This window comes from Chlamydotis macqueenii, chromosome 3, assembly GCF_036417535.1.
Source record: "Chlamydotis macqueenii isolate bChlMac1 chromosome 3, bChlMac1.mat, whole genome shotgun sequence".
Taxonomy (NCBI): Eukaryota; Metazoa; Chordata; class Aves; order Otidiformes; family Otididae; genus Chlamydotis; species Chlamydotis macqueenii.
In genome coordinates, this window is record NC_141558.1 from 987,278 (window position 1) to 1,015,193 (window position 27,916).

General features: G+C 56.2%; 1 protein-coding gene across 1 annotated transcript in view; it reads right to left on the reverse strand.

Moving 5' to 3' along the window:
* Nucleotides 1-4,946: 4,946 nt before the first annotated feature.
* Nucleotides 4,947-27,916, reverse strand: part of OTOF (otoferlin) — a 92,677-nt gene continuing 69,707 nt past the window's right edge. Inside the window, exons 22-46 of the mRNA XM_086743325.1 lie at nucleotides 27,501-27,653; nucleotides 26,829-27,018; nucleotides 26,320-26,444; nucleotides 25,480-25,614; nucleotides 24,830-24,991; nucleotides 24,047-24,166; nucleotides 22,765-22,926; nucleotides 22,330-22,492; nucleotides 21,271-21,401; nucleotides 20,521-20,550; nucleotides 19,769-19,906; nucleotides 19,356-19,422; nucleotides 17,259-17,383; nucleotides 16,768-16,902; nucleotides 15,781-15,918; nucleotides 14,405-14,532; nucleotides 13,674-13,844; nucleotides 12,953-13,113; nucleotides 12,118-12,260; nucleotides 11,568-11,656; nucleotides 10,115-10,213; nucleotides 8,441-8,682; nucleotides 6,455-6,633; nucleotides 6,189-6,289; nucleotides 4,947-5,917 (exon numbers count right to left, since the gene is read on the reverse strand). Of these exons, the coding sequence (XP_086599451.1) occupies nucleotides 5,737-5,917; nucleotides 6,189-6,289; nucleotides 6,455-6,633; nucleotides 8,441-8,682; nucleotides 10,115-10,213; nucleotides 11,568-11,656; nucleotides 12,118-12,260; nucleotides 12,953-13,113; nucleotides 13,674-13,844; nucleotides 14,405-14,532; nucleotides 15,781-15,918; nucleotides 16,768-16,902; nucleotides 17,259-17,383; nucleotides 19,356-19,422; nucleotides 19,769-19,906; nucleotides 20,521-20,550; nucleotides 21,271-21,401; nucleotides 22,330-22,492; nucleotides 22,765-22,926; nucleotides 24,047-24,166; nucleotides 24,830-24,991; nucleotides 25,480-25,614; nucleotides 26,320-26,444; nucleotides 26,829-27,018; nucleotides 27,501-27,653 (3,468 nt within the window). The 3' untranslated portion in view covers nucleotides 4,947-5,736. The remainder of the gene's footprint in view (nucleotides 5,918-6,188; nucleotides 6,290-6,454; nucleotides 6,634-8,440; nucleotides 8,683-10,114; nucleotides 10,214-11,567; nucleotides 11,657-12,117; nucleotides 12,261-12,952; nucleotides 13,114-13,673; nucleotides 13,845-14,404; nucleotides 14,533-15,780; nucleotides 15,919-16,767; nucleotides 16,903-17,258; nucleotides 17,384-19,355; nucleotides 19,423-19,768; nucleotides 19,907-20,520; nucleotides 20,551-21,270; nucleotides 21,402-22,329; nucleotides 22,493-22,764; nucleotides 22,927-24,046; nucleotides 24,167-24,829; nucleotides 24,992-25,479; nucleotides 25,615-26,319; nucleotides 26,445-26,828; nucleotides 27,019-27,500; nucleotides 27,654-27,916) is intronic.

Consider the following 27,916-nt stretch of genomic DNA (forward strand, 5'->3'; position numbering starts at 1 on the left):
CGCGGGGCGCCCGGCGAGGAGCGAGCCGGTGCCTTCGTCCGGGCGGAGGTCGCGGGAGGGCTGGGTGCTCCCGTGTCCCCGCGGCTCCCTGGGACGGGTGGTGAATCGGGGAGAGGGGGCAAATGGTTTTCAGAGTTTATTTAATAAAGTAGCTTACTCCTGTATACTTTACTGACGTTGTACGGAAAAAAAAACCCCAGAGGGTACAACTGAATGGGACCGCGCTGGAACTTTTGCCTCGTGCTGTTTAATGAAATGTAATTATGAAGGGAGATAAATTGAAGTCGTGCTCACGCCAGGATTGCAGGGAATCTTAAAATGGGGCACAACGCGTGTTCAGATGGCAAATTGTGCAAAAAGTGGAGGCCGGGGGATTTACTTTCTAGTGCTGTGCGTGTGGGCCAGGGCTAACTGAGCTGTTCCTCAGGCTGAGCTCTGGGGTGCCCAGCCTGGAGCTGGCCGTGTCCTGTCTCTTCCCAGTAGCGTTACTGGGCCAGTGCCAATGCTGTGAGAAGCTGTCCGGTCTTAAGTCTTAGGCTGTCTCTTTGTCTCTGGAATACGCTGCTTGTCTGGTGTCTCGCCTCGCCGGGAGCTGGTGCGCTTCCGCACGCGTAACGTGGCCGGGAAAACCCCTCTGTGGAGTCACGAGCGCGTGGGAGCAGGGCTTCCTCCCTGAAACCCTGCCAGCGCTCGTCGTGCTGTGGGGGAAACGTCTCCTAAAAACTGGGACCGCGTCCTCTGCACAGGCTTTGTCTTTGGGGAGTCCTGCGTTTTTGGTGCCTTAATTTATTGCACCTAGAAAAAAAATATCTCCTTCAATCCGTGCTGGAAAACGGGCTGGCTCGTCTCCCGTGCTGCCAGGCGCGCGGCAGAGCGAGGGGAGGGCAGAGCTGACCTCGGTGATGCGCGACTCCGCTCGTAGAAATTCCGTGGTTTCTGCTCCCGGACTCTGGGAGGGGAACGGAAACCGACAGAAAGACCGAAGCGTCCTGCCGTGGTGGGGAGTGGCATGCTGAGAAACACGCTATTTATTAATGATCGTGGTTTTAAGTCTTAAAAATAAATGTGTTCCTTGCTACCAGCCCCTGGGGGTAGCTGTGTTGTGGTGGTAACTGTTGTGGTGGCGCGTGCCGGGCTGGCCGGGCTCCGCGCCCTGGGACGGGACGGTCCCGCGCGGGACGTGCGCTCGCTCCTCGGCTCCTGTCCGGGCTGTGAGAGCGGATCTGTGCCGTCCCTCTTAATCGTATTTTCTTAATTACTGATGGACTGCTGAGTCGGTAACGGGACTGTCACGCTTTCCTAACTCTGTTTTATCTCAACGCAGAGCATTACTGGGAAAAATCCTGCTCGGGACGGGGTGCGGTCCTTCCAGACCCGCTGGGATGTCGGTCCGCAGGTCCTCGTGCTGCGGGACGAGGTGACCGGCGCGGCTCCGGGTCCTCGCCGCGCTGCGGCCACCCAGTCTTCGCTCCAAAGCGGGTTTTTGTGGGAGGGTGGGAGTGCCAGCCTCTCGGCACGAAAACTAATTAGATTTATTTATTTATTTCATACATGGGTCCAAGGGAACAGTTGATTTTTGCAAAAACACGTTGTAGCTGAGCTCTGGTCACCTTGGTTTACGGCAAAGTTGCGCGTGGGGCTTCTCTGTCCTTCCAAACCTGCAGGAACGTCCCTGATGCCGAGTCTCGTTTCCAGCTGTCCCTTTTCGCTTACCCTGAGGAGCGGGGGTCCCTCAGCGCCCCAGCGTTCCCTCACACCCCTCCGTCCCAAACACCTCTCAGCGCAGCGTGTCAGCCTTGCTTCGCTGGAGACGGAGCTGGTGTCCCTGCCTCAGGAGCCGAGCTTCGCGGTGAAATTTGCTGCCGTTGTCTTCGCCGGCGGCCCCCGCGGCGGCCCTTTGGTAGGAGCTGGTGCTGTGCTCCACGGTGGAGCCCTCCTTCATCAAAATCTTCCTCCTCGCTGCCCCCGGCAGCGTTTCGGGCTGACCTGCTTCTGCCCCTCGAGCTGGTTTTGGCAGTGGTCCACGTCGTGCTGGTGCCAGCCCCGGCATCGCTCTCCTCTCCGGCTGTACCCCTGCACGGAAAGGTGAGGCGAGGGGCCAAACCCACCCCGCAGAGGTGGGGTGGACCTGGGCATTTCGGAGTCAACCCTTCAGAGCGCTTTCGGAGGCCGGCGTCCACGTGGCTGTTCAGTTTTCCTGGGCGGGGTGGGGAAGGAGTTAGTGGTGTGGCACCATCCTTCTGGGAACCAGTATGGAGGCACTCGGCGACTCCGCGCAGCGGGGCTGGAGAGCCAGCGCCGCCGGCTGCCGCCCTTGCTCCCGGGGCCGTGAAATGACGCAGGGAAGGACGCGGTCGCTGCTTGTGCCGCTGCGGTTTGGTTCTGTCCCTTCCCCACGGAGCCTTTCCCAGCGGGGCCCTGGCTCCCCCCGGGCAAGCCGGGTCCCGGGGCGCGGGGTCGCCCCGGAACGGAGGTGGGATGGAGCAGCCTGGCTGCGAGCAGCGGTCTGGGCGCTGCCGCCGCCCCGGTTGCTTCTCCGGGGCCCTGGCGCTGGGAGCTGGGGTGCTGCAGGGGGTTTGAGTTCAGTCTGTGAAAGGCTGGTACTGAAATATTTATTGTGTTTAAACCAAACGAGAAAATATTAAAGTTCAGGAAAGAATAAAATTTTCCAAGCCTTTTAATGTTTTTTGTCCTTTGTTTTTAATTTTTAAATGGTTTTTTTTTTGTTTCTGCTGAGCAGGCAACCCAGCACAATTTGGAAGAGCGTCCTTGCAAGCCCCAGCCTGGCTTTTCGGGGGGTGAGCGGAGTCACAGCACTCACTCCTTGGTCACCCAGCTTCGGACTGGGACAACCGGGACGGGACGGGACGGGGAGGTGGCTGGGACAAAGCGAGGAGAAGCTCCTGGGGCAGAACGGCCGAGAGGCGCAGGATTTACATCCCGTGCTCTGAATTCCCAACTTTGCCAACGGGCTGGGGAACCTCCGAGCGGGACACGGGGTGACGGCGGAGACGGGGAATCCGGGGCCGGAGCTGGGAGCAGCGGAGGAAGGAGGCTGCGGGCAAAGCCTCGAGCAGAACCCGGGAGCTCTGCGGCCGCTTCCCGTGCCCCGGCCAGGCGCGGTCCCGCTGGGATAAGGCCTAGGTGTATTTAAGCGCCGGCTCGGCCACCGCGACGGCTTCCTCTAAGAGGATTGTTCAGGTAGGTGTAATATGCTTAAGGGATTGTTAACAACAATAGCGTTTCGGCAGCACGCCGCGGCGCGCGGTGCGTTTAGACCTCCTGGGTTCCCAGGGTAGCGCGCTCTGTGAATTGAACTTTATTTTACAAGCTTATTAGGAAAGAAAACCAGAGACATCCTGAGACACCACCGATGCGCGCAGAACCAAGGAACTGTGACAGCAACCTACGGCCTGAAAAGGTGAAAAAATGTCTGGAAAAAGGGGGGAACCATCCTGAGAAAGCAGGGATCGGTGACTGCCGCTGGCTGTTCCCACTGCGGGAACAAGGAAACAGCCTGGAAAACTGAAAATGGGTCAGAGAGAGCAGAAAACATCGTCGTCTGTTGGCTGTTCCAGGTGAAAAATGGGAACAAACAGCATCTACAGCTGCTCGAAGCGGTGATCTACACTCTCTTATCTCTCTGTTATAAAAATGACTGAATCCCTACGAGCCTCTCCCTCCGAGAGCTTCCTGCGCTGCGCAGGCTCTTCCCCCTCCTCAGCAGCTCCGCACAAAGCCGGGGCCCTGGCCAGGGGCGCTGGCTGACCCCCGGCTCCGTGGTGCAGCCCGGCTTCCCAGGGAGACTCCCATGTTTTAGTGGTTCCCCCCCAGACCCCGCGCTGGGGCTGGGTCGGTTTGTCCTGCCGCTGCTGGGGTCCCTGTCTGGGACCTGTCTGATGCACTTGATGTTGCAAATATACGTTTTTTATGTATATATTTTTATATATATTCATGTAAGTCATCTGTCATAGGTGTATCTCATGTTACACAGGATTTATAATAATTTGTAACAGCTTGATACACACATATTCATACAATCGCAGAATCATTTAGGTTGAAAGACCTTTAAGATCATCAAGTTCAACCATGAACCTCGCACCGCCAAGCCCACCGCTGAGCACAGGTACGCTTGCTAGAAGTGATTCTTGTCTCCTAACCCAGCTGGTCAGGAGAAGGCTGTGGGTCTATCCTGTCCCACAGCAGCCCCCCAGTCCAGCCGGGATTTCCCCCAGGACTGGGGAAGCCCCATGGTGGGAAAGCAGCCTCTGCAAGGGAGCTCCCCTAGGGAAGAGGAGACGCGGGACAAGCTGGACATTTCGGTGCTGACACCGGCTCAGAGCTCCTCAGGAACCAGCCCTCCATCATCAACGTGGAGGAGCTCGCCAGATCCCTGATGGAGTCCCTGGACTTAAACCAAGTCTGCCTGGACCTGCTGGAAAAGTTGAAGGGGGTTCAGGATACCAGCGCCGCAGTCCCGTGCGGAGCCATCAGGAAAGAAGCTCTCGTCTGCCTGCAGTGCCCTCGATGCCTCGCCGACAGCTGCCCGCACCACAGCGAGCGCGCGGCGCAACAGGACCTTCACGGCTGAGGTGGACAGAGCATCCCAGGCGGGGAGCTGGGATGGAGAAAAGGTGGGACTGGGAGGAGCGTGTGCAGGGGGGAGGGGTCTGGGCTGTCTGGTGCGGCCGTGGAAGCTCTGTTCTGCAGGAGATGTTTCTGTCGGACAAGGTACCATGGTCTGGGAGGGCTGGGATGATGGTGAGCAGTGTGACGGATTCTCATTGGTTTCTGGTTTGGACAAGGAGGGAACTGCTGGGAAGGAAAGCACGTGGAAGACTGGGAAGCAACGAGGCCAATTGAAGGAAGGAGGAAAGGGCTCATCTTAAAAACCAGCCAGCGACCAGCCTTCTCCCCACTATTGTGAGACCTCAGCAGAGAACCCAGAAGTGAGAGCGGATTTTTATTCACCGATTAAAACAGCAGCATCCTAACAACATGCCAAGATGTCCTCAGTTATTCAAGAGGGTCTTGCACGCTCAGAGCTGGGAAAAGAGGCTTTTCAACCGCTGAAGGCTGCAGCGAGCGGAGAAAAGAGCCCTTCCCTCGTGTACGCGACCAGAACGGCGCCAGGGCGATACGCACCCATCCCAACAAATAAAGGAGGAGCAGGAAGGGCTCGGGGAGCTGAGGCTGTGCCGGAGAAGCCGTGAGCCCCCGGGGATGTCCAGCCACCACCAGCGCCGGGCTGGTAACCTAGGGAAGGTGTTTGAGCGGCTGGACGCGTCCCAAGCCGGTGGCTGCCGTGTCTGGCGGCCCCCGCGGTGGGATGGAGCAGGGACGGTGCCGGCAGTGGGGACAGGCGTTGGGGCCGCTCTGTGCCTGGTCCCCACACTGCTGGGGCTGGCAGGTCCCCGGCTGCTCCATCCCAGTTCCCTGCTTCATCCTTGCTTCCGAATGTCCCTCCAAGGAGCCTTTTCCACGGCTCCAGCGATGCAGCCTCGGCCCTCCCTCCCCTTCCCCCGGCCCAGGGGCTCACACCGTCCTCCAGCCCCATTTCTCTGGGGCTAAAGCCGCGAATGGGACCCGCAGAGGAGGAAGGCAGAAGAGGAGGACATCTCTCCATCACTTGGAGATGTCCCCCCAAAGCTGCTGAGAGGCTGCAGGGAGGAGAAGGGCGTAGGGCCAGAGATGGTTGTGGTGTGGGGCTGGGGACGTGGGGCAGGCTCCCGTGCTTCACGCTCCCAGAAGCTTCTTGACCATGTAGCCCGGCATGCTGTAGAGGAAGAGGGCGATCATGATGAGGAGCAGCAAGGCCAGGACGATTTTGATGATGAGCCACTTGTAGCGGGTGCAGATGAGGTATTTGATGGACTTGAGCGGGTTCAGGAACCAGATGAAGGACGTGTCCGGGCGGCTGCAGAGGAAGCAAACACCCCATCGTCAGTGCCGTGGCCATGGAGGAGGGATGCATGCTCAGCCGGATCCCCTTCCCTGGATGAGCCCGCATGGAGTGAGAGACCCCAACCAGGAGAACCATGAGGGTGGACAAGGGGATGTCCCCACAGCAGGGGGGACATGCAAGAGACCACCCTACAGCAAGGGATGTCCCCTTCCCACGCAGGGGACCACCCCACAGCATCTCCCCCAGCCCAGGTGCCTTTTGGGGAGTGGGGTTTCCTACTCACTTGGGTTTCTCCAGAGGATCGGGCTCGTTGCGAGCCAGCCCAGCGGGGGATTTCTCTGCCTCCTCTGCCGTCAGGAGGTGCAGTTCAGCCTCCACCTTCCCCTGCATGGAGCAGAGAGTTGTGCTGAGACCTCAGCAATGCCCCCCGCCTCAGTCCCCCAAGACATAGGGACAGAGGGGACCTGAGGGGACAGAGGCAAGGGTGGGCGGGTGTGCAAAGAGCACAGGCCCCAGGATGTGAAATCCCCCCCTTTTCCCCATCCTTACGGTGACCTCCAGCTCATCGTTCTCATCTCTGGCCACAAATGGCCACCAGCCCTTCACCCGCTTCTGCTTGAAGATGGAGATCATGGGCAGCTCTGCCTCGTTCGTGACCATCTCCAGGCTGCACTGCTTCGAGGTCTTGGCTCCCCGGGGGAAGCGGTTCAGGTCCAGCTCGATGGCTCCTGGCAGGAGAAAGGAGAGCACAGATGTTGGCACCCCCAGAATCACAGAGGGGTTTGGGTGGGGAGGGAGCGTTAAAGGCCACCCAGTCCAAACCACTGCAAGGAGCAGGGATATCCCCAACCGGGATGCAGCGCTGCAGGGGGGTCTCACCAGAGCGGAGCAGAGGGGCAGAATCATAGAATCATAGAATGGTTAGGGTTGGAAGGGACCTTCAAAGGTCATCTAGTCCAACCCCCCTGCAAGGAGCAGGGACATCCCCAACCAGATCAGGTTGCTCAGAGCCTCATCCAGCCTGGCCTTGAACGGTTCCAGAGATGGGGCATCCACCGCCTCTCTGGGCAACCTGGGCCAGTGTTCTACAACTCGCATTGTAAAAATTTTTTTCCTAATTTCCAATCTAAATCTACCTCCCTCTATTTTAAAACCATTACCCCTCGTCCTATCGCAACAGGCCCTACTGAACAGCCTATCCCCATCTTTCTTGTAGGCCCCCTTGAGGTACTGGAAGACCGCTATCAGGTCTCCCCGGAGCCTCCTCTTCTCCAGGCTGAACAGCCCCAACTCTCTCAGCCTGGCCTCATAAGAGAGGTGCTCCAGCCCTTTTATCATCTTTGTGGCCTCCTCTGGACCTTCTCTAACTGGTCCATGTCCTTCTTGTGCTGGGGGCTCCAGAACTGGACACAGTACTCCAGGTGGGGTCTCACCAGGGCAGAGTAGAGGGGCAGAATCCCCTCCCTCGACCTGCTGGCCACGCTTCTCTTGATGCAGCCCAGGATGCGGTTGGCCTTCTGGGCCGCAAGGGCACATTGCCTGCTCATGTTGAGCTTCTCATCCACCAGCACCCCCAAGTCCCTCTCCTCAGGGCTGCTCCCCCATCCATTCTCCCCCCAGCCTGGATCTGTGCCTGGGATTGCCATGACCCAGGTGCAGGACCTTGCCCTTGGCCTGGTTGAACTCCATGAGGTTGGCACGGGCCCACCTCTCCAGCCTGTCAAGGTCCCTCTGGATGGCATCCCTCCCTTCCAGCGAGTCGACAGCACCACACAGCTCGGTGTCGTTGGTGAACTTGCTGAGGGTGCACTCTATCCCACTGTCCATGTCGCCGACAAAGATGTTGAACAGGGCCGGGCCCAACACGGACCCCTGAGGGACGCCACTCGTGACCGGTCTCCACTTGGACATGGAGCCGTTGACCACCACTCTCTGAGTGCGGCCATCCAGCCAACTCCTTACCCACCGAGTGGTCCGTCCATCAAACCCATGTCTCTCCAGTTTAGAGAGAAGGACGTCGTGCGGGACAGTGCCAAAAGCCTTGCACAGGTCCGGCTGGATGATGTCCATTGCTCATCCCTTACCCACCAACACTGTAGAAGGCCACCAGATTGGTCAGGGGTGATTTGCCTTTAATGAAGCCATGTTGGCTGTCACCAACCACCTCCCTGCTCTCCATGTGCCTTAGCGCGGTGCCCACAGGGATGTGAATGCTCAGTCCTTGCCTGGAGGTGGGCTGAGCCAGCAGCTCGCACCCTGGTGAGCAATTCTGAAGCTAGCTCTGGAAACAAAAAAGCTGACGTCTTTGCCACAGCAGCAGCCTTCGAACAGCAGCAGCGGAGACAAGGGCTCGCGTCCTACCTGCTCTTGCCAGCACCACCCAAAGGTTTGTAGGACATCGTGGACTTGAGGAGCAGGGCTGCCTGGTTCTATTCCTACATAGGATTTGTCTCATCCCACACCGCTCCCTACTTGTCCAGCCATGGACTGGCTGCCCCATTGCCCCAGCTCAGTGGACCCCCCCCCCCCGCTTACCGAGGAAATCGTCGGCCGAGAAGTGGTCAGCATCCCAGACCTGCAGGGTGAGGCGAGCTGGGATCTTGTACTCAGTCTCGTCCCAGGAGAACATGGACTCCTTCTTGGAGATGACGATCTTCTCCTCTGCCATCAGGTAGTCAAAGGGGAAGATGTAGCGCCAGTTGAAGTTGCCTTCACCAGTGAGCGAGTGGTAATGGACGTCCGTGTCTTGCTTGTCCTCCTGCTGACCCTTCAGCCACCTGCACAGCTCAGAGGAACGAGAGAGGTGGCACACGTTACCGGAGGGAGGAGAGGGCCCAGGACCATCCTGGCCATACAGCCAGGATGACTCCAGGACAGGTTGGAAGGACCTAAAAGGTGTGATGGGCTGGGCCTGCTCCAGTCACTGCAGCAGCATCTCCAAGGGGTGGCATGGGCATGGGGAAAGGAGGACCCTGGAAGGAACATTGGGGTTGGAGAGCAAGAAATGCAAGCGGGTTGTTGGGGAGTCTTTCTCTGGACAGAGAGATGCAAGGAGCATGGCTGGGGTATCTGGAGCTGAGCATGCTGGAAGGTTGTCCCCATCCCGTGCTGGCAGAGGGGACGAGCCCAGGGGAGGCTCTGCTTGAGGGTAGGGTTGTCTCTGCCGACCCAGCCTCCAGCAAATGGACCCGACGTGCCCAGCTCAGACAGGCACCATGGGCTTCGTGTCACTGGAGACCGTGGGGTCCCAGTCCCACCGCCCTGGGAGATGGGGTGGCCGTGCCCACCTTGCCATCACATACACCTGTACCCCCCAATTTTCTGGCTCCAATGAGCGGGATGGTCCTCCAAGGAGACGGAGGATGGGCCGCACCAGCAAGTCTGGGCGCCGGGGGAGCACAGCTGTGGTTTAAGGAGTGCCCCCCCAGCCCCATCTCTGACGAGTCGAGGCATCGCCGTTCCCCAGGGTTGGCTCAGGTTTGTTTGTAAGTCCGTTTTTCCTGAAGGGCTGCGACCAACAGGGACGCAACGCCGTGCTCAGACACCCAATGTTCTCTCGGGCCCTGAGCGTGCCGATGCCCTGCTCTACCCCACGAAGCACAACGGCCAAGTGATTCCTCCCCCACCACACAGATGGGGAAGGGCTGGAGCGTCTCAGATTCAGCGCCATTGCCGAGAAGCCTGATGGGACCCGAGGGGCCAAAACAGACCCCATTTTCTGAGAGCAGCATGAGGTGCAAGTGGAGGAGACCTGGCCTGAGCTGGCGAGGCTGCAGAAGAAGGTTGCAGGGCTGGAATGCCAAGTGGGAGCGTCAAGGCAAGCTCAAAAAAGGGAAGAGGGGCAGACGGGGACCAAGCGGCGAGGCCTCGGCCATTACCCCCTGACATAGATGTCAGACATCTTCTCTCCTGCCACGAAAGCATCATCTTCCAAAACCACCTCATCGGTATTCCAGATAATAACCCGCAGCTCAAAGCTGGGCAGTCGGGCCGGGCACAGGCAGCGGGGTCGTGCAGCCGAGAGAGAGATGGAGAGGCAAGAAACACAGCACAGAAGACAACAGCAGCGTTGGCGCTATCTGACCCTGCACCGCGTGCTGTACCCTCCCCGTCCCCGCTCCGAAACCACCCCAGGGACCCCAGCGAGCACTGGCACCAGCCCCGGGGAGAAGCAGAGGAGGTGGCACTGGGATGCCGTGCTGTACCTACCCCCTGACAAAAATGTCACTGGATTTCTCGCCAGTGAAGTAGTCATCGTCCTCCAGGATGACCTCGTCTGTGTTCCACACTATCACTCTAAGCTCATATCTGGCAGGAGGAAGGGAGACAAGGAGGTGAGGCATGGGGGCAGGCGGGAACGGGGTGATGCTGCCGGGACCGGGCACCGAGGTGGCAGGGAACTCGCAGGGATCTTATCTGAGGGGTAAGTAGGGAGGGCATACAGTGATAGGACAAGGGGTAATGGTTTAAACGGGAAGCGGGCAGGTTTAGATCAGACGTAAGGAAGAAATTCTTCACTGTGAAGGCAGTGGAGCACTGTCCCAGGTTGCCCAGAGAGGCGGTGGATGCCCCATCCCTGGAAACATTCCAGGCCAGGTTGGCCGGGGCTCTGAGCAACCTGATCTGGTTGGAGATGTCCCTGCTCCTGGCAGGGGGGCTGGACTGGATGGCCTTTGAATGTCCCTTCCAACCCAAACCATTCTGTGATGGATGAGAGCAAGAACGGGAGGAGGACCCGCATGTGAGCTCAGATCAGCCCAGGCAGAGCGAGCACAGCAGCAAGGGGATCACAGGGCATCACAACCCTCTTAGGACTGCAGCCGGTTCAGAGACTCCGAGATATTCCCAGCATTGCCTTTTGTCTGCCGCAACCTGGGTTTTCCCAGTCATGTTCTGCCTGATTGGGAATTTTGGTGATGGAGAAAGCAGCTCCGGTGGGAGTGGGCGGAGGAAGAGCAGAAACCAGGTTTTGGACCAGCTTTCCTGCAGCTGCCTGCCCTCCTCTTCAGACCCCATCTGCAGCCCCCTGGGATCACGGGACGTTCTCTCCATCCAAGGCATCATCGGCCGGGCAAGAGGTTCCCTCCAGGATGCCCAGTGCCATCCCTGTATCCCAGCTCTGAGGGTGGGAAAAGGGGCCCGAGGAGACACAGTCTAGTAGGGTAAGACAGGGCTGGGAGGGATGCCGAGGGAAGAAAACTTTCTTCTTTCTAAATGAGTTGGGAGAGGGCAGGGTGGGGAGGGAAGAACTCTTTCTTACTCTGCCTGTTGCCTGCTCTGTCCTGCTTGGATGGACCAACTCTATCCCAGCAGCTTTCCCTGCCCCGGGCGCCAGACATCACCTTCCCAAACTGCTCGGGGAGGCCTTGCCCTGGCCCTTGCCTGGGAGGGGGTCAGGGCTGGGTAGCGATTTAATTTCCCAGTCTACACAGACGAGAGTGATCGGGAGCTGCAGGGATGCGATACCACCCTTCAGAAGCAGCTCTGGAAGGGGAAGACATCACCCGATGCCTCCAGCCTCGGGATCTCTGGGAACACCAGCATGGTGGAGGTACCCAGGCAGGGCGCTGGGCCACGGAGCAGCAGCAGGAGAGGGGAGAAGCAGGGCTCCATCCCCAGCCTCGAGTTTTCCCTGGGGTTGGTTGGCTGGGAGGTTCCTTACTTCTTTGGTTTCCTGGGAGAAATATCAGTGGCAGGGCCGGGCGCCGGCATATCCATGGGGAACATGTCCACCCACATCTCCAGGCGACCCTGCAAGGTTGAAGAGGGGCAGTCAGCTCCCCTGGTCCCTCCTTGCCCATCCCACCCTCCTCTTGCCATTCAACATCAGTGTGGCCGTGCCAGATGTGGGGCAGGGCCGGCAGCACTGAACCCTGCAAGATGCAGAGCAGAGCAGGGCTCCCCCGTGCCACGAGTCCTTTTCCACCCCCCTGCAGAAGTGGCTCATGGTGTGGCGTGGGTGCAAAGGGGTGGGGACATCAGGGGACCAAGGGATTTTGGGGTATGAAACGGATGCAGGCTGGAGCAGGATTTGGTTTCCTAAGGTCAACGGGTGACTGTCAAGGGCTGTTGATGCTCAAGCGCCGCTCTTTGCAAGACGCCTCCCCCAACACTGCTGCCCACGACAAGGGTGGGTTACAGCCGGTCTGCCCAGCCCACATCTCTGCTCCGTGCTCAGAGGGTCTCCGTTTCTGCTCTGGGGCTTCGCGGACCTGCTCGATGCCCGGCTTGTCGGGGTTCAGCAGCGGGCGCGTCTCCACGTGCTCAGGGACCAGCTTGCAGCCTGCCCGTGGGATGTCCTCCCAGTGGCGCAGCACGGCCAGGGCCAGGTGCTCGTCTGTCTGCTTCTTCTGACCTGCGTGGGCAAAGGGAGGGCTGAGCTTGGAGAACCGGGCAGAGAGACACTGGGGACAGCCAACAACCCTGTTCCAAGGGAGCAGAACTGCCTACCAGCTACTCCTCTCCATTTCCTTGTGTACACTTTGCCCTTCAGCCAACCCTTCCTAACTCCTCTCCTCCTCCTCTCTCTAGCCCCAGTCATTTTCAGAAGGTCCAGATCCCCTGACAGTCTGCGTTTTCCCAGGCTGGACAAGCTCCATGTCCATTGTTCATCTCCTCCTTCTCTTCTGCACCCCTCCTGGCCTGCCTTCATCTTTCTGGAGCACACGTGAGCCCGTTGGGACACAACCACTGTTTGGGGATGCAGCTAGATGGAGAATGGCTTTCCAAACCCTGGAAAGGCCACCATGGGCTGCCTTCATCCCTCCTTGGGCATACACTGCCAGGAGAAAGTTTTCAAAGGCAGCTTTGGTGATGCTATGCCACGGATGCCCATGAGCGGTTCTGAGAGCAACCCACTGGCCTGGGTGGTCTAAAATACTCTGACCAGTCACATACTGGAAGGTCCATTTAAGGTGGTGGATGGAGAGCGATTGCAGTGCTGCTTTAGGGTGATGAGGCCACTACATCTGTCTCCAATCCTGGATGATGAGGGGACACCCCAGACCCCTGCTCCCCTCCACAACCTTCATCCCACGGGGCAGGTACCATTTTCATCCTCAATCTCCGTGGGGCCGGTGAAGACCCTGTTGGCAACTTTCACTCTTCCTCCTGGCCCAAAGTGCGGCCCATCCACCTTGCCCTCTTTGCACAGCTTGGACAGGATTTGGGAGGGCTTCATGGGGTCACGCCAGGTGTTATAACCATGTCTGTGAACAGGAGGGCACGGTCAGTGAAGCAGTAGCAAGACTTGGAGGAAAAAGTGCCTTTGTTCCCCTCTGCCAGCAAAACAAACGCTACTGCCGCGAAGGACCCGGGATTCGCAGGGAAAGGGTCTGAGGCAGAAAGTGTGAACCTTCAGAGCAGAGTAGGTCCCTCTGTGCCCCTCTCTACTCTTCGCTAACACCCTTCCACCCCAGCCTCTTCGCTCTGTGCTGACCCAGACCTGAGATTCCCAGCGTGTTCCACTTGACTCGTGATGCTGAGCGTTGCTCCTTTAGTCTGGCTGCTACTTCAGCTCCAGTCTCACCCCTCAACCCAGTCCCACCAGTGACTCTTGGTCCTTTCCTCCTTGCCCTAGGCTCCTCACAACCCACTCCACTGCTGTGCTGGTCACAAAACCTGTCCTAAGAGCGAGGGTACAGCACAGACTCCTCGGTTAGCAGGCGATAAGGGAGGGAGATTCCCGCAGGTGACCTAGGCTTGGTGAGGAAGATGAGGCAGGCATGGGTCCAGGCAGAAGGTTGGGCAGGGAAGGCTTTGCTCGTACATGGAGTAAGTCTGTGACACCCCACAGGTAGCTCGGTGTTTGCTGTAGTAGCGGTTCTCCAGGTCGATCTTGGTCTCTCCAATGAGGTCGTCGGTCCCCACCAGGTCCCAGTCGTACACCGCCACTGTCAGCATGGACTCCATGGGGAAGGTAGCCTCAATGTCAAAGGATCTAGGCCAAGCGAAAAAGAAAAGCTGTGGAAGGGTCTGTCTGCTACTCAAGACAGAGATGTGGGTGAGGTGGGTCTGCTCCAGCCTGGTGACAGTGTTCTGTTTGTGTCTACCACTGCAGGGCGTCCGAGGGAGGGGTTTTAACTGAATCTCCACACGGGTTGTTTCAGATCCAGCAGCCCTAGGCAGGAGGTGGGACAGGGTGGTCGCTTGACTTGGGTGACTCAATAGCCACAAAACCAAGTTTGTGTGTTGCTGGAGATCCAGGCCATATCCTCACTGGAGGTCAGGCCTAATGATTCCTAAAGTAGGTACTCAATCTTGGTCAGATACGGACGTCTCTTAAACACCCTTTACTACATTGACCATACCACCACCAAAGAAGGACACGTGGCTGAAATGAGGATGCCTACACTGCTTGCAAAGAAAGTTCTGTGCGATGAGTCCCATCTTTTGAGCCCGAGCAGCCGCTGTGGGACAGCTAGGGTACAGGTTGAGCTTGGCTCAGGCTTAGCTTACCCCTTCCAGCTGCAGACAGATAACAGGGCTGGGGCAACTCACTTTCCAAAGACAGGGTTCAGCTGCTTGGAGATGTAGTTCTCCTTGTCTTTGATGTCCGTCTTCCCCAGCTTGATGGCAATGTAGGGGTCTGCTTTGCCATTGATGTCAGCTGGGTGAAGGTCTGTGGCCTGTAGAGAACAGACGAGATCTATCAGTGTCATCCACAGTAGTGAAGAATTCGGGGGTGGCCCCTTTCTCCATCCCTGAGACCATCTGGCCTTGCCTGGCCATAGGCATGTGGCCAAGCACTTTTGTCTCCCTAAATACAATGTCTTGGTTTAAACTGGGGATGAATCCTGCCTTGTGTTAATCCCTGTCCCAGTTTGGGGAGGGGTTGAGGCTGACCGTGTCCCCTCAGAAGCAGACAACCAGTCTCCTCTGGCATCTCTTTCACCACTGGAAAGAAACAAACTCCTCTAAAGAGAGACCCAGAGCAACAACCTGACCAAGATGCCAAGAAGACTGTCCCCTTCCCGTCTTGTTCTCTCCACTCACCACCTTAGGGCCAAGGGCTTCTGGCTTCTCCCCATCAAGGGAGTGAGTGTCCCCGAACCCTCCAGTCCCAACCTCCATCACAGCACACAACAGCAGATGCCCATGCTAGGACACATCCAGCCAGTCCTGGTTGGTGGTGGTGCCGACCGGGCTGGTGTCTACCATTGCAGCCTCAGTCTGTTGGTGATGGAGGGGAGATTCATTACTGGGCAATGGGATGCAGCACTGGATGGAGAATCAGGCTAGCAGGAAATGCAGCTGAAAGTAGGTTGCATTTGTAAAACACCGGGACAAGGTGGTGATAAAGAGCAGTCCAGGAGCTTCTAGCAGGGCTGAGATCCCTCTTCAAGTGCCTGGCTTCAGTACCTCACTCACATGCTTGAGGACACATTGATGACCAGTTCAGGGGTCAGGAAGGGACTTTTTCCAGAGCACACTCCATATAAAGCAAGGTGCGTTAGCTCAGCGCGTGTTCAAGGAGGTGCCATGCCCTTCAACCAGGTCTACTAGACCCTGCCAGCTCCCATTCTACTCTGCATCACCGAGGTGTCACGGCTACGTAAGGAGCCGGCACCTCGCAGTCTGGGCTGATCCGATTTATTCACTTGGGTTAAGCACTTGGATAGACACGCTGGTCCATCCTACATACCAGGAGAGAGGTCTCTGGAGCTGGCTTGCTGCCGGTGCTCAAAGCACACAGCTATGGAGACATCATTCGAGTCCCCATCAATGAGTTGCTTCAGTCCTCATGCTGCATCCTTGGCCCTGATGCGCTGAGCGCTAAAAACCAACATCCCTCCAGCTTTGGGACCGGCTCCTGGATGCATGCCGTGGAAGGGAGCACGTGACCAAGCCTTACCACGCCACACGGTTATACTCACCCGCACAATATAGACTCGGACCAGCACGTTGATGGGGTCATTGCTGGGAATCCCCTGGAACATCCCAAAGTTGGGGTCGTATCCTGCCTCCTTGGTGATATCGTCAGGGAGCGGCACTTTGTAGACGCAGATGGAGCCCTAGTGCGAGGAATGATGAAAGTCCTGCTGCGTGGCGGCTCAGGGTAAGCAGACCCATCCCAAACCACCCTTCCAGAAGACTCAGCCAATATCCTTGTTTCTAGCCACGTGCTGGAGCGGACAGGCCAGATTTGGAAAACTCCTCCACCATGCAAGCCCCTATTCAAGGGTTGCAACAACGAGCAGAGAAATGGGACAAAGAGGAGGAGGCTTTTAGACCAATCAAACTAGCAAGGTGCTCATGGACAGGGATTTCCAAGAGTAAAACTGGCGGGAGGACAAAAGCAATGGGCTGGAAAATTAAGGAACTACCACACAAAACACTGCTTTCTATGCTCCCAAGCATCTGATCCCAGCTAAAGCGGGGAACTGCCTGCCCATCTCCTCTGCCAAGCAAACAAAGCGCAAAACTGGCATCAATAGGCTTTATCTGGCCAGGATCACACCCTCCAAAAGGTTCTTGTCCAAGAATCTCTTAGCTGAGAGATGTGCTCCCGGGCGACTGGCCTTGGTGCAACACGGCTGTGAGGCCAGGTGACTGGTTTTGGTGAAAAATGGTTCACAGAGATAACCCAGGGCATGGCTCTTCCCTTGGCCTTCTGTAAGAACCGTCAAGGACCTGTTTGCCTGCAGATCACCACCCCTGTGGATACGCTCTTTGAAGCCACCTGATTTCTGGGGCTGACCTTGGAGGTCTTACCTCCTTGCAAGGCGCTGCAGCTGGGTCAACGCACATCGGTTTCTATCGCATCCAACCCCTTCCTGCTAAACCAGCTTCAGCAGAGAAAGCTGCTGGGAAGGGCTCCTCAAGCTGCCCCTGCCCTGCCCCGCCTCAGCAACCAAACTCACTTTGAACCTCCCCACTATTCGCTCCTCTTCCGTGGCATTGTCATCGTTGTCCCCGATCTTCCCACGCAGCAGGTTAAAGGTGTGCAGCCAGTCCTCAAAGTTGTCAAACTCTGTTTCCAGCTCTTTGTTGAAGACCTGGGATGACAGAAAGTTAAAGGAGGAGAATTAGGTTAAAAAAAAATTAAAAAAAAGGTGAGGAAAAGATACGGTGACTGCCAAGGCAACTCAAAGGGAACACGGACACCTCAGCTCCCAGTGCCCAGTTCCCTAGGAAGGGAAAGGATCTCCAGCGTCCTTGGGTTGGACCTTGATCCCGTAAGCATCTCCCTGAACAGATAAGGTACAAGAGGGAAGCTCGGCTCAACGGGCGAGGCGGTTGTCCACACTCTGTGCAAGACTCAGGTTCAACCCCCTTCTGAACCCCAGAATCACAGACTACCCTCACGCAGGGTTGATCTGTCCCGCTCCTCCTTCCCTGCCGACACACGCACCTTCAGTTCGTCGATCTTCTGCTTGTTCTTCTTCTCGGGAATCTCGGGGGCCGACTGTTGCTTCTTTTTCTTATCGTCTTTGGGTGCCTTGGACTTCTCCTTGCTCCTCGCCTGACCCTTGGAGCCTTTCATGGGAGAGTCATCAAGTTTGATTTCTGAGTCCGAGGGGAAGCGGCAGGGAGGGAGGAGATGGAAATGAGGATGAGGATGGGTGGAGAAGACAGGGAGGGGGGGACTTAGTCAAAGTCCTTCAAACAGGAGAAGCATGAAAGCTGACAGCTGCTACTGCCTGCAGCTCCCATGCCAGCACTGTCCTGCCTTTCCTTGACTCTGGCCACTGCTGCCCAGGTCACAGCATCTCCAGGAGCCCAGAAGTCTCTGTGCAGGAAGCTTCCAGAGCTGACCTGAGCAGAAGTCATTTGGAGGACTACAAAACGTGGACCGAGCGTGCTAGGCTCTGGCGAGCTTCAACAGCAGCAAGAGACCTGGTCCTGCCCACAGCACCTCCTTTTCTTCCTTCCACTGGAGACCTCTCCTGCTCTGTGCAGCCTGGAGGGTAAAACCCTGGCCGAGGTATCGCAGAGGATGGTGCCTGCTGCCCTTAAAGAGGTGCTGGCCATGACCAACTGCAACAACAGGTTGTTGGGGTCTGCGTTCAGAGCAACCACCAGCTAGGGACATCGACTATGCTGGGAACGGGTTGCCTGGAAAGGCATGGTCAAAGAAAACTTCTCCCACCCCTCTACAATCCCTGTTCCTCACTCACGGCCTCTGCCAGCTTTCATGACTGCTGGGCAATGCGGATGGGGACAGGCAGATGACGACAAAGACTTAATGTGGAAGAGGAAAGGAGGAAGGAATGGGAGCACCAAGGGGAAATGGACCCTTCTCAGAAGACAGAAAGAAAACAACGGGGGACACAAGATACCCCCCAGCAGCCCAGCCATGACAGCAAGCCCAGGAACAAGCTGCTCAGAGTTGTCTCCAAGCTTAGGAAGACCCACCCTCATCCTTCTCATCACGTGAAGACTAGTCTTCCAAAAGAAACCAGGCTCTGTATTTTTCTCAGCTGCTGGATTTTTTCATTGCCTGGGCACAACAGCAACCCGCTGTCATGGGGACATGGAGCATATGGAGAGCATGGGTCAAAGTCCTCAGGGAAACCCTTCCAAGCCCCACTTGGTGGGACTGCAAGGGACCTCCAGGCTGCAAGTGGACAAAGTCACTCTTGACCAACATGTCCCAGCTCACTGGTATTCTTGGCCCACGTCGCTCACGGTACAAGATTAATCTCACCCAGCTTTAGATATCTGCAAAAATTCCTCTCACCCAACTTGAGACATCTGCTTTAGACATCTGAGCTACAGACCCTCTGGCTTCAGAGAAAAAGGCTTTTAGGGCACAATTCATCTTATCGTAACACAGCATCGAAAACAGGTCAGAGAACTTGCCCTAAAAGTGCACATTTTTCTTCACTGCCTGTGCTAGAACAGCAGACAAGGAGGCCTCTACGTGCAGGTAAAAGCAGTCAGGTTAGATGAATTTTAGGCTTTTTGCCTGGATGAATCCTTCCTTGCAAAACTGGAGCCAAATTAAAAAAAAAAATAAAAATTAAGCCTCCTGCAAAACAAGGATGGAAAATCCCATGAAGGTGATCTAGAAGTATCTATGGTTGGCGTGCTCAAGAGAGGCCAAGCACGCAGCCCTACAGCTAACGCATCTGCACGGCCACAGTGATGGGATTTTTAATGACATACGGACTTGTTGTGGCACAAAAACATCCTCAGACAATAACTCGGATCCCGGTCAGCAGCCTGCATTACTCGTGCGTGGCCTTCATCCCAGCATGGATGGCTCGGAGGCTGCCACGATGCCTCTGATTTCGATTCACCTGCCATCAGCATGTGAGCCCAACACGTCCCATGCCAGGCTTGTGTTCACAACTATTGATCCTACACGGGGACGGACACCACGCTGGGAGCGTCTGGTTTGGCAGAAGAGCAGCGGCAGGCCCCAGAAGGGATGCTCAAGCACCAGAAAAAGTCCCGGTCCTACCTTTCCCCGCCGTGCTCCCTCTCTCGTTCGCAACCCACTTACCCTCGGCGATCTCCATCTCTTCCTTCTCCTCCGCTTCTGCGGCGGCTGCTTCCTGCTGCCGGAGTTGCTGGGGGAGAAACGAAGTGAACAGGGAGTGGGTGCTTGTGCCGAGGCCTCTGTGCTCACTGGAAATGCCTAACTGGGGATCACAGCTCGCTCGTCCCGTCAGAGCGATGGTGTTACATACTTGTGCCCGGGTACCAATCACTCCACCCGGAGCGCAACTCAAGAAAGAAGAATCCTGCTTGGCTCTGTCAGGTAAAAATACCCCAAAACTTCCTGACAGTTGGGCAAAGTTAGCGAGGAAAGCAGCGCAACCCCAAGCCTCTGGAAGCAGCTGGAAATGGGTCAGAAACATTTTCTCCTTCCCCTTACCTTCTGCTATGCACACCCCTCCTCTGCCCTGCACCCACCTCCTTCATCGTCTCTATGGAAGCAAAATACTTGGACCACCAGTCCAGCATGCTCTCGTCCGGCTCCTCCTCTTCTGCTTCCTCTCCTCCTCCTCCTCCTTTCTTCTTCTTTTTCTTTTTCTCCTTCTCTTCCTCAGACTGCAGGGGCAAGGGAGGCAAAGGCAGAGAAGAGGAGGGGTGAGATGAAAGCGAAACATCTCTTGAAGGACAGAGGTGGTGGGTGAAGCACCTGAGAAGGCCTAACCCTCCAGGCTAGATGTCATTGGCTCTTCCCCCCATTTCCAGCTGCATGGAGGCAAAGGAAGACACCCAAGGCTCCACAGAGATGCGGTGTCAGAGTCCCCAGGCATCTCCTCCTTTCCATCATCCCTTCCATCCATACATTTCCCAGGCTCCAGCACTCCTCCCTCCGCCCAGCAAAGCACCGCTCATTGCTGCAATAAATCCTTTTTTCCGCTGCTATCTGGTTGTGGTGGGAATAACCAGCGTCTCTCCCGCAGGGAGCTGCCTGCCCTGCTCCTCCTGGGAGAACTGGGCTGAGAAGTCCTGGCCCAGAAAAACTTCCCAGTCTGAGAGGATCAGGCCACTGCCACATCGACTGATGAGAAAACGCTGCTCTGTCCCCGCCCTGGGGCGAAGGGGTGCGGATCCCTGCCTGCCTTGGGGCCGGTGAGGATGCAAAGCCACACAGAAGGGTTGGCGGGGGAGCGGAGGGTTGGGAACAGGGATTGCAGAACAGGTCCATCACTTACCACGTCCACCTTCACCACCGCGTCGGAGTTCTGCCGCCCGGGGCGGGAGGGAACAGGGAGAGGGAGAGCCGGTTAGGAGCGCAGCCGAGTACCGGTACAGCCTGGCACACGCATGCACTAGGAGTCACAAACAGCTCCCCAGGGATGAAGGAACCCAACGCCTTGAATGAAAAGCCCTGGCTGGAAACCTCTGCCTACGGCGAAGGCGTCTGCTGTGGCACACCAAACCCATCTCCACGTGGGAGACGTCTCTCTGCTAAGGGAGAACCACAATCCTGGACAGCGAGGGACCGGCTCTGGAGAGACACTTTGGCCTTCAGCGTGGATAATGCCTCTCTGCTCTCTTGGAGCTTTTCTTATCTACTAGGAAGGTCTGCAAGCTGCTGTGGGATGGCTGCAGCCACACAGATGGGGAATTTCGGATGGGTCGTTGGTGTCTGCTTTGGTCACAGACAGAGAAAGGGTTGTTCTCATGGGTGCCCATTCCCATTTGACTGTTTTTGATGGAAAACACAACGCTGTCTAATTTGCACTGCCCAGGACATTCCCTCTCCAGGCAGCAAGCACCAGCTTATTTCAGCCAGGACAGGAAGAGGCCACTGACGATGACCCAAGGCCCTTCATTCCAGGCATCAGCCCAACCCCGCGTTCAGCAGGACAAGGTGGTCTCTGCTTGGGTGGAATCCCTCAGAGACAGGCAGTTCAGTGAGGAAAGAGATGCCAAAGTGGTGTGGACATGCAGATACTCACAGCTTCCAGCTTCACCATTGTGTCCATCTTCTTGATGGGAACCTCAGGTTCCATATTGACAACAATCTCCCCTGTGGGGCAAGAGCGATGGGACCTCTTGGTCATTGCCAGATAGCCATTGAGGTGTTTAGCTGGACAGAGGAGAGAGAAAGAGAAAGAACAGGAGAGGAGGATAGTGTAGAGGAGAAACTGAGAGCTCAGGTGAGATCCTACAGGATTCATGCAGGAGTGATGTGTGATGGCTTTGGTCAGAGAAAAAGAGGTGGGAATGGGCACAGGCCCTTACAGCATGATTTAAAACCCCTTCCATAGCAAAGGAAAGCAGATGATGAGAAAGGGTTGGGTTCTTTTCCACCTGCACCAGCCTCCAGAGGAGAAGCAGCAGAGAAGATGATTGCCCTGAAAGTATCTGCTAGCATGGAGACAACCATGGTCCAGACCTTTGGCTGGGACCAGAGATGGCTATTGGTGACCTCCTGTCTCTTCCCAGCCAAGAGTGCCTCCACTTCCACCATGGACTGGGAGGAGATGAGCAATTCCTGTGGCTCATCAAGCTCTTGGCTGCTGTGCGGGATACAGGGAAAGTGGGTTTGTGATGGTTTTTGCCGTGGATGCTGATAGACGGGGTGGTGGTTGGGATTGAGAGGGTGGCCTCAATCTGTACCTTTCTAGTCTTTACTCAAACAGTAGCAGCAGCAGGTGTGGAGCGTGGCAAATCCACCTCCCAGTCTTGAGGAATGTTTGGGGAGTGTAAAGTCAAGAAGTTACAGAGACGTTAGAGGTGAACCAGCCGTTCTTGTTTTACAGGTATTGGAGGAGTAAGCAGCTATCGCAGCAAGACCCACAGATCAAAAAGATCAAAAGGGGAGTCATGGCCTCACACCTTCCGCTTTCTCACCCTCTTGACCCAAACCCTGAAGCACTGCTTGCTTAACCAACAAGCAGACAATGTCCCATAGTCCTTACAACCCATCTCCCTCTTTCCCGTGCCCCTCAGTTGCACACAATACCCCACCGATGACCCATACCAGCCAGGTCCCCATGGCCCAAGCCTGGTACCTGTCATATTCCAGTGCTGGGCTTTCTTATCTGGTGGGCGGTAGATGAACTTTCGGAGGGAGCTGACGGCATGGGACCCCACCAGGGTGTAACGCCCGAAAGCCCGGCAGTCCACCACCCGGATGTTGAGGGGTGGATGGAGCAGCTCATTCTCTGGCAGGTCCTGGGAAGCAAAGGTGTGCTGGTTATCAAGAGTTGAGTGTGGGCTGTGGGATGTCTACTTTGCTGGTTGGAAAGGCCAATAGGGACTAAAACAGGGATCACGTTAGAGGAAGGGGCCTGGAGCAGCTCTAGCATGGCTTGGGAGCTCTCAGAGAAAGGCTGTCACCAACTGGAATGGAGCTCATGCCCTTCATTGCTGTGGGGAAACTGAAGCCAGGAGGCTAGGAGACGTGGTTTGGGTTCCAGAAAACCTGGGGAAGAGGCAACACTCACCACTTCGAACCACTTGACCAAAGTGCTGAAGTTGGGGTTCTTCTTGTAGTTTTGGATGAGGGCTGACTGGACCCCCTTCCCAGCACACTCAATGTCCACCCGGGGCCGGTCCACCTGGGCCAGGTTCACTCTCTTCAGATCCCTCAGCCCCCAAAACAAGATCTACGGCAGGAGAAGGAGAAGGAAGAACATGAATATGAGAGGGACTGTCCCTGGTTGGAGACAGGCTGGAGTCAAAGAAGTTGGTTCTCCACACGCCCGAGGAAAAGGGATCCACTACAAATGTCATTGCTGGGGCAGTGGTGGATCCCTGAGGTAACTTGTCCTCTTCCACGTAGCTCAGGGCTGCAGCACTGTCTCTCGCAGACACCCCACCTAATCCACCCCACACATGCAGCAGCCTAAGATCTCCAATCTGCTGCCCTCAGCACTCATTTTTCCATCTTTCCCCCGTTGTAGCCTTTTCTGCCATGGGTCTCCGGAGAGCAGTACCAGACCAGCTTTGTCCACCCATCATGGCTCTTGATTCAGCGCCGGCATAATTTTGTCAAAATGATATCGGTATTGCTGGGGAAACTTGCCTCTCCCTTCTGAGGATAACAGACTGCCATCATGACCAAAAGTTCCCCTAAACGGAGATTTTTTCCACCTCCTGGTTCCCCAAGGCAGTGGGGAAACCTTGTTAGCGGTAGGTGCAAAGTTAGAGCAAACCTTGCGCACCAGAGGAATACGACTTATTTAACCAGCTGCAAACATGTGGAAGACGAGGAGCTAAGATCCTTTTAGTGACCTGGAGATCTGGTCAGCAGCATCGCACCCCCAAGATGCTGATACCGACAACGGCGAATTGTGCAATGAACATCACTGGCTGTATTGCCTGGGTTACCGCCGAGACAACCAAGGGAGAGGGACCCTGGTTGGACGCATCACCCTTTAGATATCTATGGATACATGAGGGGCATTCTGACCTTGGTGCCCGAGATTGGTGGGGTGCAGCTCACCCGACCTATGCAGCTGCTTTGGATGGAGGTGTACTACACGTGTGTCTGTAACGTGCGTTGCGTCTCAGCCCAAGGGCCACCTACTCACTACGGTGCCCACATTTAGGACAGCAAGGAGTGATTTAGTTCCCTGTTCCTTTAGGGCTGCTGCAGATACCTGGTCTTAGTGCCCAGCTTCTCACCAGAACCTCAGAGATCCCTCCTGGCCATCAAACACCAGTGGACAGGCTCTCCAGCCCCACACTGCTGAACGCTAAAATTTGGTGCTCCAAGGCAATTACCTCCACTCTGTATTTACTCAGCACTGGCCGAATCCCCAGCGGCACCGGCAGGATGGGGCCCTGGTCCATGTCTGTGGGGCCATCGATGGGGGGCAGGTCTGACTTGCCCCCAGGGCCAATCTGAAAGAGATGCAGGGTGGGTTAGGATGGCTTCCCTTGAGCTGGTGCTCAGCTGCTTGGAAGCAGGGTTGGGTTTTTTTTCACGCTGAGGGTGATGAGGCCCTGGCAGAGGTTGCCCAGAGAGGCGGTGGATGCCCCATCCCTGGAAACATTCCAGGCCAGGTTGGCCGGGGCTCTGAGCAACCTGATGTGGTTGGAGATGTCCCTGCTCCTGGCAGGGGGGTTGGGCTGGGTGGGCTTGAATGCTCCCTTCCCACCCAAACCCCTCCGTGATTCTTGGGATGCTGCTACAAATTCACACCCTTTTCCCCTGAAACCTTCAAACTAGCATCTCTGAGAGCACCAAGACTCCCATTGGCACCTCCTCTATCCTACTGATGTTGTAGAGCGTTTGGGCTAACACAACACTTTTAGAGGGGTGTCCTGTCCAGCAGGATACCTGGGACTCATTGCACACCCTCTTGACCAGCATAACTGGGCAGGAGCTGCCCTCTCACTGGGTTAGGAGCTGTGCTGAACCCTTCTAGGTTTTCTAGGAGGTATGAACTACCTGCTCTTTGCAGCACCTAAGATACATAAGCATGGGTTAAGCCTCACTCCCTTGCAACCCTCCATTCCATCCTTTCCCTCCCTCAGTCTGGGGTGGCTTTGGCCAGCTGGTACCTGGAGCAGCTCAAAGGCAGCCAGCAGGTCTCCTGCTGTGGAGTTGCCCCGGTAGATCTGGTAGTACTCCAGCTGCGGAGGGAAGCGCGGGGGACAGTACTGCTCATCCGACATCTTCACCACCGGTTTGGCAAAGGTGCGGCCCATGAAGTCGGCTTTGCCCTGGAGAGGTGAAAAGAGCCCTTGGGTTTGCTGACGCAACATAAGATCTCCCATGTTAGCCCCACAGCTCTCCCCATTGTGGTCAGAACAGGACCAGCCCAGTGGGTCTGGGATGCCAAAGCTCAGTACCAGCTTTCACTCCCAGCTTCTTCAAATAAGGTGAAGGAGGTGGCCGAGGGCTGGGACAGCAAGGAGGCCAGGGCTGAGCAGGTTTTCTAAAGGAAAAGACTGATATAATCTCTCTTCTCCTTCAGCCTCACAAAAGCTCTTGCTTCACTCTCCAAAACCAAGATATCATTAAGTTGAGTTTGAGGTCTAACGAGCAGCAGAGGCTGCTCGTGGCATGGCAGATGTGTGGGGGACCATCTTCCAAGGGTCAGGAGAAAAGCTGCTTCTCACATCCTTTGCACCACCTGCCTGGCTCTCAACTCAGGAGTGACCGCAGCATCTAAATAATAAACATTTTCCTTTGCTGGGATTCATCTTACCACTGTGTCCTGGTCATAGATCTCAATGACAATTATGGGAGGGTCATCCCGCATCTCATGGGCTTCTCCATACAGCTCTACATTGTCAAAGACCAGCAACTGGTCCCAAGTCGGGCAAAGGGTCTCATTGAGGACCTGGAAGAACAGGAGGGAGACTTACTGCTCCGGATTGGGGCTAAGGTCCTGCACAAGCGCAGTAGATCGGGTGCTGGTCTCAGTTGCCTGGCAGGACTAGTGGGCTACTGCACATTTTTTTTTTGACCAGTGAGGCAAGGGGTATCTCCCAAGGACTCTTCTGAGAAAAAAAACCCAACAGCAAACAAGCAGACACATCCTTGGAAGCATTCCAGGCCAGGTTGGCCGGGGCTCTGAGCAACCTGATCTGGTTGGAGATGTCCCTGCTCCTGGCAGGGGGGTTGGGCTGGGTGGCCTTCAACGCTCCCTTCCCACCCAAACCCCTCTGTGATTCTGTGAAATTATTCCAGTGTCCCCCAGGCTTGCTAAAGCTTGGCAACCCTCAACCTGAAAAGGGAAGACACAAAAACCACTTCCACATGCTCTGGTTTCTCCTAACCAGGCAGGTGCACCATGGACACAGGGACGTGGGATAGCTGTGTGCTGGCACAGGGGGACATGTAGTGAAGATCTTCGTGGGGAAGGATCTCCTGGAGACAGTCAAGCCCCAGTGCCACGACTGTTTTCCCACCCCAGGACCCTATGATCCCCCTAAATCCATGATTCACTAGCAGTTATGAGACCTGTGGCAGAGAAGCAGGATGGAGAGTTGATGGGACATGCAACACCAGAGCCCAGCCCTCCAGGTCAGGAGATGGTCTTTACCTCAGTGCATTGGCTCTGGGAGATGAAGAAGACTCGTGCGAAGGGGTCCGAAAGGCCACTGCTGTCGGCTGCAAACAAACTCCTGGCTTGGTACATGTGGGCTCGCAGCTGGAAAACCTGCTTCTCTGCAAGAGAAGTGAGACAGCTTGATAGGCAACCCTGGAGCCCAGCCGTGGGGCTCAGCCGGCAGAGCGAGGTCTCAGGGACACGCTTCTGCTCCGGGCCGGCACTGGTGAAGGATATAGGCTCAAAGCATGAGTCCCAAATGGATACGGACTTCCTCGGCATCCTGCTTGCCACATGCAGAATGACAGCTGTAAACGGGATAGGGAAGAGGACGCACAGTTCCCGCACCCCAGCTCCCCTTGGGAGCAGTGGGGGACCTCAGACTGGGACAACTGGAATTATTTCCCCCTCGGCTCCCAGAAGCCCTTGGTCCAAGTGACATCCAGCCAGGCTCCCCCCTGCCCTCTCCATGTCCTGTCCCCAGACAGGGAGGAAGTTCTTACTGGTGTAAAGGAGGCTGATGGGTGGGAAGGATGGCAGGTTTTGGCCTCTGGCAGTCTTCTTCTCCTCAAAGCCACAGGGCAGGCCACTCAAGAAATCTCTGCGCTGTTTGTTGAGGCCCAGCCACAAGTACATCTCCATCTTGGCCTGAACTGTCCAGCCAGCAGGTCCAAAGCCCCTCTTCCCAGGCAGCTGGGCACAAAGGACAGAAGAGTTTACACGGATATAGAGAAGGTCTTGGGGACAGACAGACCACCTCTTGCAGCACTCAACTCCTTCTGGTGCATCGCTTGTACCGCTGCCCCTGGAAACCAGGGACCCAGCCCTCATCATTTTGGATCCTGACACCACTCTGGTTCATGCATTATCTTCTTCCCACCATGTCGGCTTCCTCTTTATAAGCCAGCACCCTCTTTTGTGGCCAGCTGGATCAAACATCTCTCTCCTTCCAGACACTCCTCACTTACTGGACTGGGTAAGATTAGTGGTTCGCACTTCCTAACAGCGAACTTCCACCCCTACCAGTAGAGTTTGGGTCTTGTTTTGCCTAGTATTCAAGCCCCAGCAGCACTGGACACTCAGCTCTCTCATCTCCACCTCCCATCCTCCCAGTATGTCCTTCCTCCATCTCCCTTCTCTTGGCTGCCGTTCCCCCAGGGAAGACAGACGGGCACCTTGAGGAAGACGGTCTTCACTTTGGCGCAGTCCTTGCCCATCTCCTCATCCACGATGGAGTAGAGGATATCCTTGGAAGGGATGCGGGCATAGGCAATGCGCTTGTTGTTGCTCATCATCCAGATGAAGATGTCGGGAATAGTGTGCTGAGGCTGCGGACACCAGCAAAGAGCCCTGTCAGTGCCTCAGCTCTTTTTGACCACTGAGGCACTAGCAGGGCTGGAGAACTCCTGAAGGCAAATTCAACAGATGCCACAGGAGATGGATGCGCCTATTCCCACGTTAGGGCCATTGAAATGGTTTTGAGCCTCCCACTGCAGAAGCTTATCTGCTCAAGAAAAGCCGCTTAGAGCTAAGTTTAGCAAGGTGAAGCCTAGCAGGGAAGAAACTGGGATTCACATTTGTTCTAGTTTAA